Source organism: Martes martes, assembly GCF_963455335.1.
Source record: "Martes martes genome assembly, contig: scaffold_217, whole genome shotgun sequence".
NCBI lineage: Eukaryota > Metazoa > Chordata > Mammalia > Carnivora > Mustelidae > Martes > Martes martes.
In genome coordinates this window covers 73,463-88,841 of record NW_027666638.1, presented here as the reverse complement: position 1 = coordinate 88,841, position 15,379 = coordinate 73,463, and the positions used below count along the sequence as shown (strand labels likewise).

The following is a 15,379-nucleotide window of genomic DNA, read 5'->3' as shown; positions in this document are numbered from 1 at the left end:
TCAGGTCATGATCCTGGGGTTCGAGCCCAACATCGGGCTCCCTGCTCAGCGGGGCAGCCTGCTTCCCCCTCTGCCCTGCCACTCCCCCTGCTTGTGTGTGCACGTGCATTCTCTCTTACACAAATGAATAAATAAAATCTTAAAAAAAAAAAAGATGATGCTCAAGTGATGAGCACAGCATAGCCACTGTCACTCAGCTGTCCCATGAGATCCTGTAGAAGACCAGAAACAGTCTTTTCCTTATTGGTGGAAATTACTGATTTGGTAGTATGCAGACCATTCTGATCAGGATTTTAGTTTCTCTAGGTTACTCTCAAATATCTCTCCAGATATGTGTGCCTTTGTTAAGATTTGGGCCAAATTGAGAGCGACAGAACTCATCAGCATTCTCCAGGTGAAGCTCAGCCCCGGCGTCTGGAAGAGAAGGACCCAGGGACTGCTGCATGGTGGCCCAGCTCTGGGAGGGTTGAGACCTTTTAGAGAGAGAATCTTTGTTGGTAAAAGAAATGTATCTTGCCCTCACTGCCATGTTGTTTCATCCCCAGGTCACTTTATCCATTGTGACAGCAATAACATTTTTGGGTTTGGACCTGTGTCATAAGTTCTTGTTCTAGTTTCCATTCATAGAAAGTAAGACTGAAACTGTCGTGAAATTTGGCCATCACCGAAATCATAGTAGAATCCCTAACACTCTTGAGTCTCTTCACATGTAGGTCATACTGTAGGCCCATGTAAACCAAGCCTATAACTTCATTTGCTGATTTTCTCAATAAGATGGAAATCTTGATACTACTCAGTAATGAATAAAGATGGTATTCTTCTGAGAACTTATATAGTTTACACATATTTGAGAAGGTTCACCTGTATCCAGAACTCAGATTGAGGAGAGGATTCTAGAAATAACTTTATTAGCATTTGCACTAAACAGTTCTTTAAAGTCTATGAGATGCTTCAGTTACTATGAGATGCTTCAGTTTCGTCACTTAAAAATTTTGAGGGAGATTATTTTAAACTAGTTGTTTTGTGAGTGAATGATAGTTATTTCGCATTGCTAAGTTGTTTTTAATGGTTTATGTGCAGAATTAAAGAATTACACGTATCCCCTTTTCTAGGAGTTGGACGTTCAATGGAATCCAAGTTGACCTCTTTGGGAATTAAAACTTGTGGAGACTTGCAATATATGACAATGGCAAAACTCCAGAAAGAATTTGGTCCCAAAACAGGTCAGATGCTTTATAGGTTCTGCCGTGGTTTGGATGATAGACCAGTTCGAACTGAAAAGGAAAGAAAATCTATTTCAGCTGAGATCAACTATGGAATAAGGTTTACCCAGGTATTGATCTCTTAATGAGTTTTATCCATTTATTTACTGTTCTTTATCTCTCCACCTAGTCCCATCTCTCCAGCTAGTCCATAGACTCTTGTTGCTTGAATACTTTATACTCTTGTCCCTGCAGCTTTCAGGATATAAAGAGTATACATGTTTGATTTTGAAAGTGAAAATACTTGAGAATTGTTCGGTGTTTAGAAAAACAACGGAGTTTTTCTGTTTGTCTTTCCATAGCCAAAAGAAGCGGAAGCTTTTCTTCTCAATCTTTCAGAAGAAATTCAGCGACGACTTGAGGCTGCCGGCATGAAGGGTAAACGCCTGACTCTCAAAGTCATGGTGCGAAAGCCTGGGGCCCCAGTCGAAACTGCGAAATTTGGAGGCCATGGAATTTGTGATAACATTGCCAGGTAAGTTTATGTGTAAAAGGATTTTGGCTAATTGATATTCCAGTGTAGGTTATTACAATTAATAATAGGAAAAAGAAGAAAACCAAGGAAGAGTCTAAATAAAGATCTGTACAATCTGGGGTTATCAGATATTCAGCCCAAGGCCATTGCTGTCTTGTCACTGCCCTCAGGTTTGTCTGGTCATGGGAACCCGTGTGCCTGACCTTTGGAGGGAGTCTTCAGGCTGTGGACTTCCATGCACGGACAGAAGGAAAGGGTGGTGATGGTTGTGGGTGGCAACAGGGTCCTGGAGGGAAACCTCAGCATGGTGCTTCAGAAAGTGATTTTAATGAGACATTGCTTTATTTAGGGAAGTATGGGTTCTGTTTCTGAAATGATTAATTATTGTAGTCTCTGCAGACTGGGAGAAAGCATTTAAACTCTCCCCCCCTTTTTTTTAAAATGTGAGGGCCGCGAATATGAAACTTAAGGTAAGGTTTGTGACCAAAAGAAAATACTTATTTTTGTGTACCATTTTATATACCAATGGTACACTGTATTTTGTCTGTCAAAGTGTTGAGACGTCTGACCTGAAAGCCACGCATAAGGAATTGTGTGTTTATTTAAAAAAAAAAAAAAAAAAGTTTTTTAGCTCATGCCAGCTGCACCAATTATGTTTTTGTGTGTGGTGTTGTTGACAGAAGTCACAAGAGGACTGCTCTCAGTCAAAGGCAGCTGCCAGCTTTGTCACTCACGCATTTGTTCACCATGAAAACAAGGATTATAAATTGTACGTGAAACCACATATTTATAAAATATATTTTTATGCAGTTGGTAAGCTTTAGCTGTTATATTTACCTATTTTAATAAACATTTTGATGTGTACCTGTCTTTCAAATTATAATTAGTTAAATACACTATTAGTGATCATTTCTGTAGTAAGTTGGTTGTTAGGCCTTAACTCTGGAATAGAATGAACTTTTTACACATGGCTTCTGTGGGAAAAATCAGATCTAGTTTATTAATACCTTTTCTGAGAATGTAACCTGTAACTTGATTTGTTTAAGATACATGGGAAGGGTTATTCAAAAACTAAATTTTCTTTGGGAAGAGAACTGGCACTAGTTTCCTCTTTTCGTATATGTGTTTTTAAATATCTTCTAGTTACTTAGCACTGTATATTTTGGGGGGTTCACTCTAATAGTAATAAGAAAATCAGCCTTATTCAGTCCTTTTTGGAGAATTCAGGTGCTCCAAAAATATAATTTTAACATGAAGAAAACTAGGATTAATTGTTAATTTTATTTCCCCGACCCCCAGTTGAAGGATAATAGCCATTTTGTGAACACATTATCTGCTTGCTGTTGTTGGTATTTGTTCCATTTTTGTCCTGAACTTAAGGAGTTTCATTAGGAAAATTTAAAACATTTAAAAGTAGAACAGTAGAATGAACCCCCGTGAACCCATTACCTGATTCTAGTACTGCTGTCAGCGCCTCTGTACCATCCTTCCTCCCTTTCTTCCCAGTGATTTTGAAGCAAATCTCCGATACCAGCTCATTTCTTCCGCAGATTTTTCATTGTTCGTCTCTAACGAGATGAGGACTCAGTTGAATAACCACAGGACAGTTCACAATCTGCTGTGCATAGCTGGTGGTCAGGTGTACATTTTGCTGTGTCCTTAAAATACTTCTTTTGGAGGGCACCTGGGTGGCTCAGTTGGTTAAGCGACTGCCTTTGGCTTAGGTTATGATCCCGGAGTCCCAGAATCGAGTCCTGCATTGGGCTCCCTGCTCATTGGGGAGTCTGCTTCTCCCTCTGACCCTTCCCCCTTCTCATGTTCTCTCTCTCTCATTCTCTTTCTCTCTCAAATAAAATCTTTCAATAAATAATGTGTTTTTTTTTTTAAATTTGACAGAGATCACAAGTAGGCAGAGAGGCAGGTGGGGGCGGAGGGGAGGAAGCAGGCTCCCGGCTGAGCAGAGAGCCCGATGCGGGGCTCGATCCCAGGACCCTGGGATCATGACCTGAGTCGAAGGCAGAGGCTTTAACCCACTGAGCCACCCAGGTGCCCCTCAATAAATAATGATTTAAATAAATAAATAAAATAAAAAAAAAAACATATTTTGGAGAAGATGATGTAAAAGAGCACATGATTGATCAAAACAGGTGTAGTTGTATAAATATTAAGAACATTCAGATCAGTTGTAAACCATTAACTTAAACCTAACATCTCGGTGGTATTTTAACTGCATGAGGAATGCTTTAGGGGAGGGATTATGAAATACTCTTAACACTGACCTTGTATTTCCTCTGCTTCCGGGTTGACACACTGTTTCCTGTGGGCCTTATCCAGCCTGGGCCTGTTTTTATGTGGTTTGTGTGAGCCAAGAATGGTATTTATGTAAAAGTCTGTGCAAAGTGAAGACTATTTGAGAGGCACCGTAAAGCACAGGCGATTTACTCTCTGGCCCTTTACAGAAAAGTCTGTGGGCTGCTGCTGTAGTCCCAGCTATGGTCATGTTGGGGTGAGTCAAGAAGTGGTACTCCATGTGTCATGATTCTGTTACCTCTTGTCATTAGTTACGTGGCAATCATGTGCCTCCCAGACTGTTATATGTTACAGTACTGTAAGACAAAGGACACGTCCAAGAGCCCTATGTAAGTTGAGATCTGTGGCTTAATGATCACATAGGGAGTTTTCTTTTAACAGTTTTTCTTTCGGGGAAATAATTCCCCCACCATGATTCTCTTTTGTATATATGTGCTTTTAATTTTAGTTTTATAAACACATACACACAGAGTCCTCTGCACTACTTCTCTTCCACTGCGTATTCCTGTTTCCCCTGATGCATTTCCTTTGCCCCCAGCAGTGTTCCGTGACGGTGACTCTGTGCACCTGCACATGGTTGATCATAGAGTCTGCTATGACCACATTCCCTTTTTTTGTGGAACTTGTTTGTCCTGAAGTTACTGAGCTTCTCGTTTTGTTTGTTGGCTTTTTTGTGAATTTGCCAGATTTCCTACTGGAATCTACTGTTTCAGTGCACCAGTTAATCACCTGGTTTGATCTTTTCTCTTGGAGCATTCTCTGGGGGCCCTCCAGCATGCCAGTGCAATCGGGATTAGACGTACTGCGGACTGGGACTGAAGGGGTGTCCCTTCTCTATGATCTGGGTAGGATCCTGTTTTCCTGCATCCCTGGTCTCCTTCTCCTAGTATCTAGTGAGAAAGAAGGCATGGGTATAAATTATTTTGAACCTGTCTGTCTTCATGCTCAGTAGTTTTGCTGACTTAAAAGTTATAGTTAGAAATCATTTTTCCTCATTTAAAGACTCCATTGTCATCTTTTTTTCCAGGATTACTTTTGAGAAGCTCAGTGCTCTTTTGATGACCTATTTCTTTTTTCTTTTTTCTTTCTTTTTTTTTTTTAAAGATTTTATGTATTTGACAGAGAGAGATCACAAGTAGGCAGAGAGGCAGGCGGAGAGAGAGGAAGGGAAGCAGGCTCCCCACCAAGGAGAAGAGCCCAATGCGGGGCTCGATCCCAGGACCCTGGGATCAGGACCTGAGCCGAAAGCAGAGGCTTTAACCCTCTGAGCCACCCACGCGCCCCAACCTATTTCTTTTTTTTAAAGGTTTTAGTTACTTACTTGACAGAGCCAGAGAGTGCAGCAGGGGGAGCAGCAGAGGGAGAGGGAGAAGCAGACTTCCTGCTGAGCAAGGAGGCCGATGCAGGGCTTGACCCCAGACCCCTGGGATCATGACCTGAGCTGAAGGCAGATGCTTAACAGACTGAGCCACCCAGGTGTCCCAGGGGTTCTGGAATTTTATTTGGTCTTTGTTTTTGTGCCAGGTACTTCATCAATATTAATTATTATTTCTACCAACATTTTAAACTTCTGAGTATTTTCTTAATTCTTTGGACATTTAAATATGAATATCTGTTATTTCACAGATGCTGAATTCTCTCTTCTCTCTTAAATATTCTTCTGTTTCCTCTGTCACTTGTTTCTTCTGATTCCTATTTTTCCTTTTGATTGCTTTTATAATTAGAGGTTTTCTTCACCTGTCTGTGTGATAGTCCATGGCTGTCTGTTGAGACATGAACTTCTAAAATTTTATTTGGAACCTCTAGATTCGTAGTGGGACATGTGGACCAGTGGGCTTCATCATAGACGAGTGGTTGAGGGGCTTGGTCTTTGGTTATCACAACCAGTTGTATTTGTGGTCTTTGCTGTTAGGCTTGTCAGTTTGCAGCGAGAGAGGTCTTCCCATCTCCAGCCCGCAGTTGGTGAGTCGGTGTGAAGATGGCAGCTTGCATTCTGGTTTCTCAATGGAAGAACAGTCTGGGTGGGAAGAGTGTAGTTTCTTTTGAGTGAGGTGCCTCCCTCCCCTTGGCCATGCATGATGTCCCCTCTCAGCGTCGTCATGACGGGTATAGTGCATCCCAGAGGAAGGGCTGACTCTCTGCGGCACACACACGTTGTCTCCCCCTTCTCACCCCCCTTGCTGGCACCTGACACTTCCAATCATGGAGCGTTTCTGAGGTTCTGTAACATAAATTGACTTCTCTCAAGCTGGTGCCTTGCTTTTTAGGCATAGCAGGCATATTTGGTAAACTTACATTTTCTGATGTGCTTTCAGTCTTCTAGATCACAATTAACCAAAAAATAAATAAATAACGATTGACCCAATACTTAAAAATTGTTTCCAAGACAGTTTAATGGTATTCTGGAAAGATATGAAGATAAACACATTGAATCCACCATGGTCCACTAAAAATCTTGCTCTTAAGTTCTTCTGGATTTATTTGTATGAAATAAACTTAATTGAGGCAAGAAATCAATGGAAATTTTTTGCAAATGTTTTCCTTAAAAATACAGGTAACTTTCGTGGATGTACATAATGTCCTCACATACTGAGAAAGTTAAAATATAATAGTTTTTTTAGCACCTAACAATGCTGGCAGTCTCCCCTCCCCCTTCAAGAATTCTTAAAGATCTAAGAATTGTGTATTCCAGTCCCACTGGGTTTTAGACAGGATACCACTATATTTCCTTTGTCATAGCTGCCCACACGTTCGATGATTTCTAGAGCTTCTGAGAATTGTCATGCACATATTCACATGTTGAAATTATTCAGTGGCTTTAATTCAAAGTAGAGTCAAGAACTAAAACATGGGGATTCATCTTCTTTTCATACCTCAACATGGATAATCTTGGAATGTAAATTTTAATTTTTTAATGTAAAATTTAAAATTTCTCTTGGAATCTCAAACATATTTACATTCATGCTTTAGTTGCAACATAATATGCATGTTATTTGTATATATACATGTTAACTAAAATACATCTTTTTAAAGAACTTTTTCCAACTTATTTTCAGTTGGTCAGGTCTTCTTTAGTCTGTATCTCAAAGTCCGAGCGTTCTGTATGGTTTTTCTTTTACTCCTTGCTGTCAATGTAATTAATTTGTTATTACTGGTTTCCTTGAAGGAAGACATTCTCATTCATTTTCAGTGATCATATTTAGTATTTAAACTTTTTTGTAATTTTCTTGACAAGTTTCCTATGCCTTTTCAAATAGTTCAGTACCTGTGAGGTACTAGTGAATATATATATGGGATGTAGCTTTTGTTCCTTTAAAAAAGTTAATTTTATCACTTACAGGACTGTAACTCTTGACCAAGCAACAGATAGCGCAAAGATAATTGGAAAAGCTACACTAAACATGTTTCATACAATGAAACTGAATATATCAGATATGAGAGGGGTAAGTATATAACATTTTAAAATTCTGCCTTTCTGCAATGTTTTTCTCATTTAAGGCTTGATCTAAGAATGGTCATGAGGGGGTAGTGGGTTTATGTGCAAATTTTCATCTTATTTGAGATAATACCAGGAGAATAGAAACTGAAAAATTACTGACTTTCTTAACTGATCTGATCTTGTTATTTTTCAGCATGGAGTCAGATTTGTTCTGAAAGCTCTTAGTTTTATGTGTAGAATGATTTTGTTATCTTAAATTTTTAGAGTATGTTTTAGTTAACCAAGGGCTTATTTTACCTACATTATCTAGCTTCCCATTCTCAATCCCCTGGAAGTAGATGGGACTGTGAGGAGTATAGAACTGCAAATAATTCTTGTATCTTTAGGGTCCTTTTTAACCAAATTCATTCTGATGTCTGTTGATGCTCTAGAAGGGAGCATTTACCACAGGCACACAAACATGCTTTTGGGACATGTAGGTGAGATGGTATAAAAAGTGTAAAAATCTTAATTTTCTTAAGGATGAACCATTGCAGTTTCCATTGTGTGTGTACACATATGTGAGTAAAAGGCATTTATTGGTTTGATGTGGCATTTTTGGAAGGATTAAAGAATTACTAAACCAGACATGATTAAAACTTCTCTCTGAAATACTGTTATAGTAAGATTTTATGATGGTGTGGGGTGTTGTTATCTAGACGCCTCCGGGTCCGGTGTACCCCGGGGCACTGCCCACCCTCCCCCCCACACCCATTTACTTGAGAAGTACTTCATTTTAAACAAAAATGATAAATGAAGTAAGGCTACAAGTAGAATGCTCCCCATGGAGTTTTTTTTAATGTTAAAAATTTGGTTGATATGAACTTTAGTGGGATATAAAAGTATTATACTTTTTGGGATTTTTCTGATTTTGAAGAGATTGCAATATATTTGGATAGAATTGGATACTCCAAGATTGAGGTGAATAACTGCTTGCAAGCTAGTCAGTAGTTTTTGTAGTAAGTCATAATAGAATACTGTTGGAATACTTTATTTAATCTTTTATTCTAGAAATAGGACCTAGAAGATCTTTTTAAAAAGGAATAGCTGAGAAGTTTGCATAGTTAATTAATATTCTTGCTTCAGTTTTCCTGGAAACACATTTCTACTTCTGGTTCTAGGTTGGAATTCAAGTCAATCAGTTGGTCCCGACCAATCCAAACCCTTCCGCATGCCCCAGTCGCCCGTCAGTTCAGTCAAGCCACTTTCCTGGTGGGTCACACTCTGTCCTGGATCTCTTCCAAGTTCAGAAAGCTAAGAAATCCACAGAAGAGGAGCACAAGGAAGGTCAGTGGTCATAACTTGTGGTTCTTGTTTTGGTGGTGCTTTTACCCTTAGAAAGGCTAATAAGTTAATCTAACAATTGTCTGGCATGGATCTACTTTTTAAGAAACACATTGACATTCTGGATTATAAGGAGTCAATAGTATACGTTTATTTTTATCTACAGTGGATTAAAGTAATCCATATTATCCCATCCCTAAGGACATGAAGAAGCTGTTTTATGTATTTTCTATACTTTCAGTATTTGTGGCTGCTATGGATCTGGAAATATCCTCTGCCTCTAGAAATTGCACTTTCATGCCATCTTTTTCTACACACCTGACATCAAGTGTCAATCCTGTTACTAGCAAAGCTGAGTCTTCAGGGAAATGGAATGGTCTACATTCTCCCATCAGTTTAAAATCAAGACTTAACCTGAGTATAGAGGTTCCGTCACTTTCCCAGGTATATTTTATAGTTCTAAATACTATGTAAGTGCAAAAGCAGTTTCAAAGTAGGAATGATGTTTTTAGTTGTCAGCATAGCCAAGAAGGGGAGAGGGCTACTTGTCAGGTAGATCAAGGGCACATCACACGCTGACTGAATTCCAAATGAGAAAGATCACATTAGGAAAAAGGTGCTGCTTTTGGAAAGATCTGCGACTCTTGCAAGTTGTAGAACGTGGATGGAAGCCAGTTCTGCAGACTGCCATCAGTAGCCACTTTATCTCTTTGTAGCAGTGGTCATAATACAAGTTTAACTCTGTTCAGCAATACAGCTTTGGTGCTCATTAGTAGGGGCCTACATCCCAGATTTTTCTTGCAGCATTTGGAAACAGTTCTGTAGAGTGAATGATTTTCCTAACATAAGCCAGTAATTCCGTTGATGTGCACGGTAAACATGGAATAAAGTTGGAATTTTTGCTCCTTGTAAGGTTGAGATAGCACTATAAGCTATATTGGGAAAGTCCATTTCTCTGCTCTACTAAATAGTGGGAGGCTGAAGGAAACCTACACACTAGCTTTAAGGCTGGGAAAGGGACGGTTGTGATACACTTGCATTGGGTCCCAGATGCTAGTGAGTTATCCAGAAATAGTTATTCCTGGCAAAGTACAACACTGGCCTATCCAGCTTATGGGATTCCATGCTGCTAAATGGAAGGGCACAGATACACAGAGGAATCTGGTGTGTAGGCTAGAGAAAAGTTAGTTTCTAGAATCCCTTTTTCCTTAGTGTTGTCAGAACCAGAATTATTTGTAATTGGGGGCAGATAGTCTACCGTGTGAAAGGTAAACAGGGCTCCGTTACCGCATTCCAGAAATGTAACATATCCCACAGGCACCGGCCCCTGCCCCCAGGTGGGTCTGAGAGAAGTCTCTCTGCCGCGGTTGCTGGAGATCTAGGGAGTGTTTGGACCTTCCTGATCCAGCGGTGCTGCTGGTGTGGTGGGTGTACAGTGTGCACGTGTCTCCCCGGACTCCACGTAGTACTAGCCAGGCTTCAGTGGTCAAAGGCCAAAAACCTTCCGAAAATGTGCTGCTTCGGAGGGTTAGCTTTTCTAGCCTGCTTCTCTGCACCCTTTGTTTGTTGTCCAGGATGTACAAATTGAAGTGAACATGAGAACACTAACTCTCCTAACCTCTCTGAGCACGCTTTAACTTCAGACTCTTGTGGTATTTTATAGCTCGATCAGTCTGTTTTAGAAGCACTTCCACCCGATCTCCGGGAACAAATAGAGCAGGCTTGTGCTGGTCAGCAAGGAGAGCTGCTGCATGGCGACAAAAGGAAAGAGCCAGTAAATGGCTGTAATACAGGAATTTTGCCACAACCAGTTGGGACGGTTTTGCTACAAATACCAGAACCTCAAGAATCTAACAGTGACACAGGAATTAACGTCATAGCCCTTCCAGCATTTTCACAGGTAAGTTATTAGAGATTTTCTACCCTAAATATGCTCACCCGTCCTGCCCCAGCTCAGGGCATATCTCATTTCCTCTTTTCTTTTGGACCCTAAACTCTCAGTAGCTTACACCATATCCACTGGAGGCAGAGGGATTGGCTCATTTCTGCATCATCTAAAGGAGACAGACTGGCAGAGAAGAGGGAAGATATGTTATGTGGGTGCTTGAAATCCCTACCCAGAAGTAGAACAGAAACAAATTGTTTCTATTTTCTTGGGCAGGGATGACCTTTGGGCCACACTTCAAATAACTGGGTGGAGATAGAGAATCACAGACCAGATACAACATCACAGTCTAAGCTTGGTGTTTAAGAAACAAAAATATTGCTAATGAGCCTGCTTTCTTGGTTTTTTTCCCTCTTCATTTTCTGGTAGTGCTGCTTGCCCTGATAGTTATACAGTGGTTTTAAGTCCATTCTTAGCCCCAAATTTTCTTATTCTAATCCTAAAACCTTGTGATAGAATGAGCTTTAATACTGAGGACCTATTAAGAATTCATACAGATCAGAAAAGCATGATTGGAAAACAAAATCTGTTTTGTGAAAGAGCATCAGCTCAGGTTTGACTTTGAACCTTCTTGTTTCCACTAGGTGGACCCTGAGGTGTTTGCTGCCCTTCCTGCCGAGCTTCAGAAGGAGCTGAAGGCAGCGTATGATCAAAGACAAAGGCAGCAGGTAGAGAACGCCGCTCACCAGCAGCTGGCCGCTGCGTCAGGTAAGCCGGGGAAGAGACCTGTAACACAACTGAAGACGAGAAAGGAGTTCTTGTGGGGTGAGCACGTAAGGTGAGCTTAGTGGCCAGCATCTGAGCTGCTAGTCATGCTGAGAGCCCTTGGTGTCAGAGCGGAATGAGTATATGATGCAGGTAAGTGTTGTCACAGTCCTAACTGGACCTGTATCTGTAGCTTCTTGACTAAAAAAACACCTTAATTTCAGAAAAAAGTCTGATTACCAGAAATCTTTCGGGTACTTGAGATGGATACATCAGAGTTAGATTTAAAACAAAAAATGTGAATGTCTCTGAACGCATATTACAATACTGCGTGTGTACCTCACCCATTGAATTTCAAGTTAGTCCTTATGGGCCTGTCCATACAGAACCCACTTCAGCGACTAAGCACAGGGAGTGGGCATCCTGCAGCCTGCGCTTGCAGCCTTGTGACTCAGGCGCCTGTGTCGGGATGTGTGCACGCATAGGTCAGGTTGTATCTGAGGAGGAACAAGAACTCGTACTGTCCATACGTAGTTTGTTGAGGAGCTCATGTTTATATTCTTTTAGTGCCAAAGAATCTGTTACAACAGCTCAAACCAGCAGCAGTGAAAGAAACGAAACGAAACAAGAAAAAAAATCCCATCAGTTCCCCCAAGAAGATTCAGAGCCCTTTGAAAAACAAGTTGCTTACTAGTCCTGTGAAAACTCTGCCGGGGGCCTGCGGGAGTCCCCAGAAGTTAATCGATGGGTTTCTAAAACATGAAGGTCCTGCTTCTGAGAAACCTCTGGTAATAGTTTTCATACTTTTTAAAACTTTGACCTTTCATCAGATATTAACGTACTTGCTGTTAATGTAAATATAGCACTTTTTATCATTTGTTTTCTTTAACAGGGAGAACTCTCTGCTTCCACTTCAGGTGTGCCAGGCCTTTCCAGCTCACAACAGCCTGAGCCCGCTGGCTGTGGAAGACCCCCCGCACCCAACCTAGCGGGAGCTGTTGAATTCAGTGATGTGAAGACTTTGCTCAAAGAATGGATAACTACCATTTCAGGTTGGCTTGGCCGGCGGGACGGCCACAGACTGAGATGTAGTGGTTCTAGGATTTTAGAACAGGAACAGGCTCATCTGCAGAAACGGAGCTCATTTTTTTAGATCTGGTAGGCTAAACCAAGGCACCCTCTAACCTTTGAAACTCTGGGGCTGACTCTGAAATCTCCATACTATAGACCCTGTGTTTAATGGCTGTAAGTCAATGGGGTAGTTAGAGAAATGTGGGTGTCCTTTATGTCTGCAGCTAGCTGCCTGCCTTCTTCTGAAGGAAGTTGGTCCTTACTTGAGTTTCTGCCCCGACTCTCTAGATCCAATGGAAGAAGACATTCTGCAAGTTGTGAAATACTGTACTGACTTAATAGAGGAAAAAGATTTGGAAAAACTGGACCTAGTTATCAAATACATGAAAAGGTAACTATTCAATACTTTTATCATTAGGATAAAATGGGGAATCTCACTCAGCTACTCTGGTGAGGCAACGGAGCAGCTTCTACGCTGTTAACTGTGGAGGTAGTGAAGGGGGGGGGTACCCTTCATTTTGAATCCCAAATGACGATCAAAAGGTTGTGCACCTTGTGATTTATATAGTTTAAAACCCTAATGATACACTTTGAACTGATTCCCACAGTTGTTGTTGTTGGTCTTACCTGGTGTTCTTTCTTAACCCGCCTTTTAGGTTGATGCAGCAGTCGGTGGAATCGGTTTGGAACATGGCATTTGACTTTATTCTTGACAATGTTCAGGTGGTTTTACAACAAACTTATGGAAGCACATTAAAAGTTACATAAATCTCACCAGGGAGCCTGGTGCTCTCGGCTAGCTGTGCCATAAGTGCTTGTGAGGTATTTGCAAAGTGCATGATAGTAATGCTTGGAGTTTTTCTAAGTTTAAATTTCTTTTTAAGCAAGTGTTTTGTATATTTCTTTTCAATAAGTGCCAAATTTGTCAGTATTGCATGTAAATAATTGTGTTCTTTAATGTAGTATAGATTCTATTTACAAAATGTTTGTTTATAAAGTTTTATGGATTTTTACAGTGAAGTGTTTACAGTTGTTTAATAAAGAACTGTATGTATATTTTGTACAGGCTCCTTTTTGTGACTCCTTTAGGAAGCAAATCCTGCACTATTTATTATATTTAAAGGCTGAGGAAACCTACAAGCCGGACTGTCACAGGCTCCATGCTAAGCTTTGAGATTCCTGAGAGGTCCCAGACTGGGATTCTGCTTGTTCCGGGTAAAGCTTCTAAATAATCTTAATCATTCTTCTCCCCAAGCATGAACACAGGAGCATGTTAAGAAAGTCTTCTTTACTTATTTTAAATTAAAACACACACATAATTGAATATTAAGTTTTTTCCTGGGAAAACTGTCTCTGCTTCTACCATCCCTTGAGAAACTTCAGTAGTATTGAAGAATGGTACAGATTTTCAGATGTATATAGTGTTTTTCTAGGCTAGGTTATACCATAATACTTGAAAAATATAACTTATAATCCTATGCCAGTGAATACTTGGGGACATTTTCTTCAGACGCCTCCCACTGCCTTCAATACTGTGCTATCAATATAAATAGGTAGTCTGATACTAGAGATCTTACTTTTTCATGTGGATTTCCCACATTCTTGGGGAAAACTAGCTAAAACCCAATTACTGCCGTCTCTGCCACAACTTCGGAGCACTAAGCCCAAACAGTGCATCAGCTCCCTACTTACTGCCCCGTCAGGAAACTTCTGCATGTTAGAATTTTTCTAGGACAAACTAGACCAAGATGGATGTACAGAAATTCTAACGCTAATGTGCTGGCACACGAGGTATTACACTGAAGCTGATGACTCATGGAGAGAAGCTACGCTAGCATGAAGGCCTAACAGAGCTCACTGGTGGATGTCTGTTTTCTTTATTGGTAGTTCAGAATTGTGCTGATTACAGTGGACTCTCAGGACTATACAAGCAGTAAATAGCAGCCAGCTATGTTTTACACCATGGTTTCACAGAAAGCAGATATCAGAGTGCCTAATTTTCTATTTTAAAAAATTCCTAAGGGTATACGGCAGAAGAATGCTGGAAAAAAATCACTGTGGGAAGGGATATGCATAAATAAAGAAGTATTTCTTACATCAAAAAAGTCCCAAGAATCACAAAATCTGCAGAAGCTTGGTTAATCAAATACTGCAGTACTGATTTAATCAGTATAAAATTGAAAGAGCTTTAGATCTGTAATAAAAATCCAAATTTGGGTTAGGGCAAACTTTAAAACAGCAGCCGGTAGAGAAGGGTTGGGAAAGGAAGGGGCAGGTGAACAGGCACATTGGAACTGTGGGGACATGTAATTGACCACTGTCAAACCAGTGTAAGTTTCTTGGTTTCTCATGGAAAACATTTTATACACCTATTTTTTTCCTTCCATGCTTAAGTTCATCAGTGTCCAGATACATCCGTTCCATTTTTGTTTTTTTTTTCTTGGTGATTTTACAACATAATATTGCATTTATTCCAATTCCTGCCCCATGTGGAAAAATTAGATGATTTCAAATACTTTCTTCAGCTCCACAATAAGCTGCCAATCACTTTTCTGCATCTCATCTCTGAACCAGTCTTTGAGGGCATCGATGGACTGCCGGCTGATCTGCAAGCCCGAGGCACAAACAAGGTCAACAACAGTGTAACAACCACATTCCCCCCGCCCCCCAAAATGTGGCCCATGCCTGTCATCAGCTACTGCTCATTAAAAAGAAACCTTAGCTAAAATACAAGTGCAGTGCTTGTCTGCCTTTTAGAGTAGCAGATTCTCTGCAAGTCCTGGCCGGCACTCTCTGAGGAGGCCCCTTCCTCAACAAAGACAAGGCCGCATCACGGACCTGCCCTAACG

General features: G+C 40.6%; 2 protein-coding genes across 6 annotated transcripts in view; one reads left to right on the top strand and one right to left on the bottom strand.

The window, feature by feature from the left end:
* Positions 1 to 309: 309 nt before the first annotated feature.
* On the top strand, positions 310 to 15,254 carry LOC308337869 (DNA repair protein REV1-like). 4 transcript variants are annotated; one of them, XR_013966346.1, is made up of 13 exons: positions 310 to 1,333; positions 1,565 to 1,737; positions 7,388 to 7,490; positions 8,647 to 8,812; positions 9,051 to 9,253; positions 10,473 to 10,709; positions 11,339 to 11,462; positions 12,027 to 12,247; positions 12,352 to 12,511; positions 12,819 to 12,921; positions 13,187 to 13,352; positions 13,597 to 13,745; positions 15,105 to 15,254. XR_013966346.1 is itself a non-coding variant. In XM_080831411.1 (11 exons), the coding sequence occupies exons 1-11, from the start codon at positions 1,073 to 1,075 to the stop codon at positions 13,296 to 13,298; spliced, it is 1,863 nt and encodes a 620-aa protein (XP_080687537.1). In that variant the 5' UTR covers positions 310 to 1,072; the 3' UTR covers positions 13,299 to 13,591. The 4 variants fall into 4 exon arrangements, 1 of the variants encoding a protein (XP_080687537.1); XR_013966347.1 differs by lacking the exon at positions 15,105 to 15,254 and having other exon boundaries at positions 12,377 to 12,511; XR_013966348.1 differs by lacking the exons at positions 13,597 to 13,745; positions 15,105 to 15,254 and having other exon boundaries at positions 12,377 to 12,511; positions 13,187 to 13,591.
* The window catches only part of EIF5B (eukaryotic translation initiation factor 5B), a 51,140-nt gene continuing 50,429 nt past the window's right edge, over positions 14,669 to 15,379 (bottom strand). For both annotated transcript variants that reach the window (XM_080831409.1, XM_080831410.1), the window contains exon 23: positions 14,669 to 15,136. In XM_080831409.1, coding sequence (XP_080687535.1) covers positions 15,029 to 15,136 — 108 coding nt within the window. In that variant the 3' untranslated portion in view covers positions 14,669 to 15,028. The remainder of the gene's footprint in view (positions 15,137 to 15,379) is intronic.

What these genes read in the sequence shown, in the direction of transcription:
- LOC308337869 (XM_080831411.1), top strand. Translation starts at nt 1,073, where the DNA reads ATGTGCAGAATTAAAGAATTACACGTATCCCCTTTTCTAGGAGTTGGA. An exon ending in ATTTGTGATAACATTGCCAG is followed by an intron (nt 1,738 to 7,387) that starts GTAAGTTTATGT and finishes TATCACTTACAG; the next exon opens with GACTGTAACTCTTGACCAAG. An exon ending in GTTATCAAATACATGAAAAG is followed by an intron (nt 12,922 to 13,186) that starts GTAACTATTCAA and finishes CCCGCCTTTTAG; the next exon opens with GTTGATGCAGCAGTCGGTGG.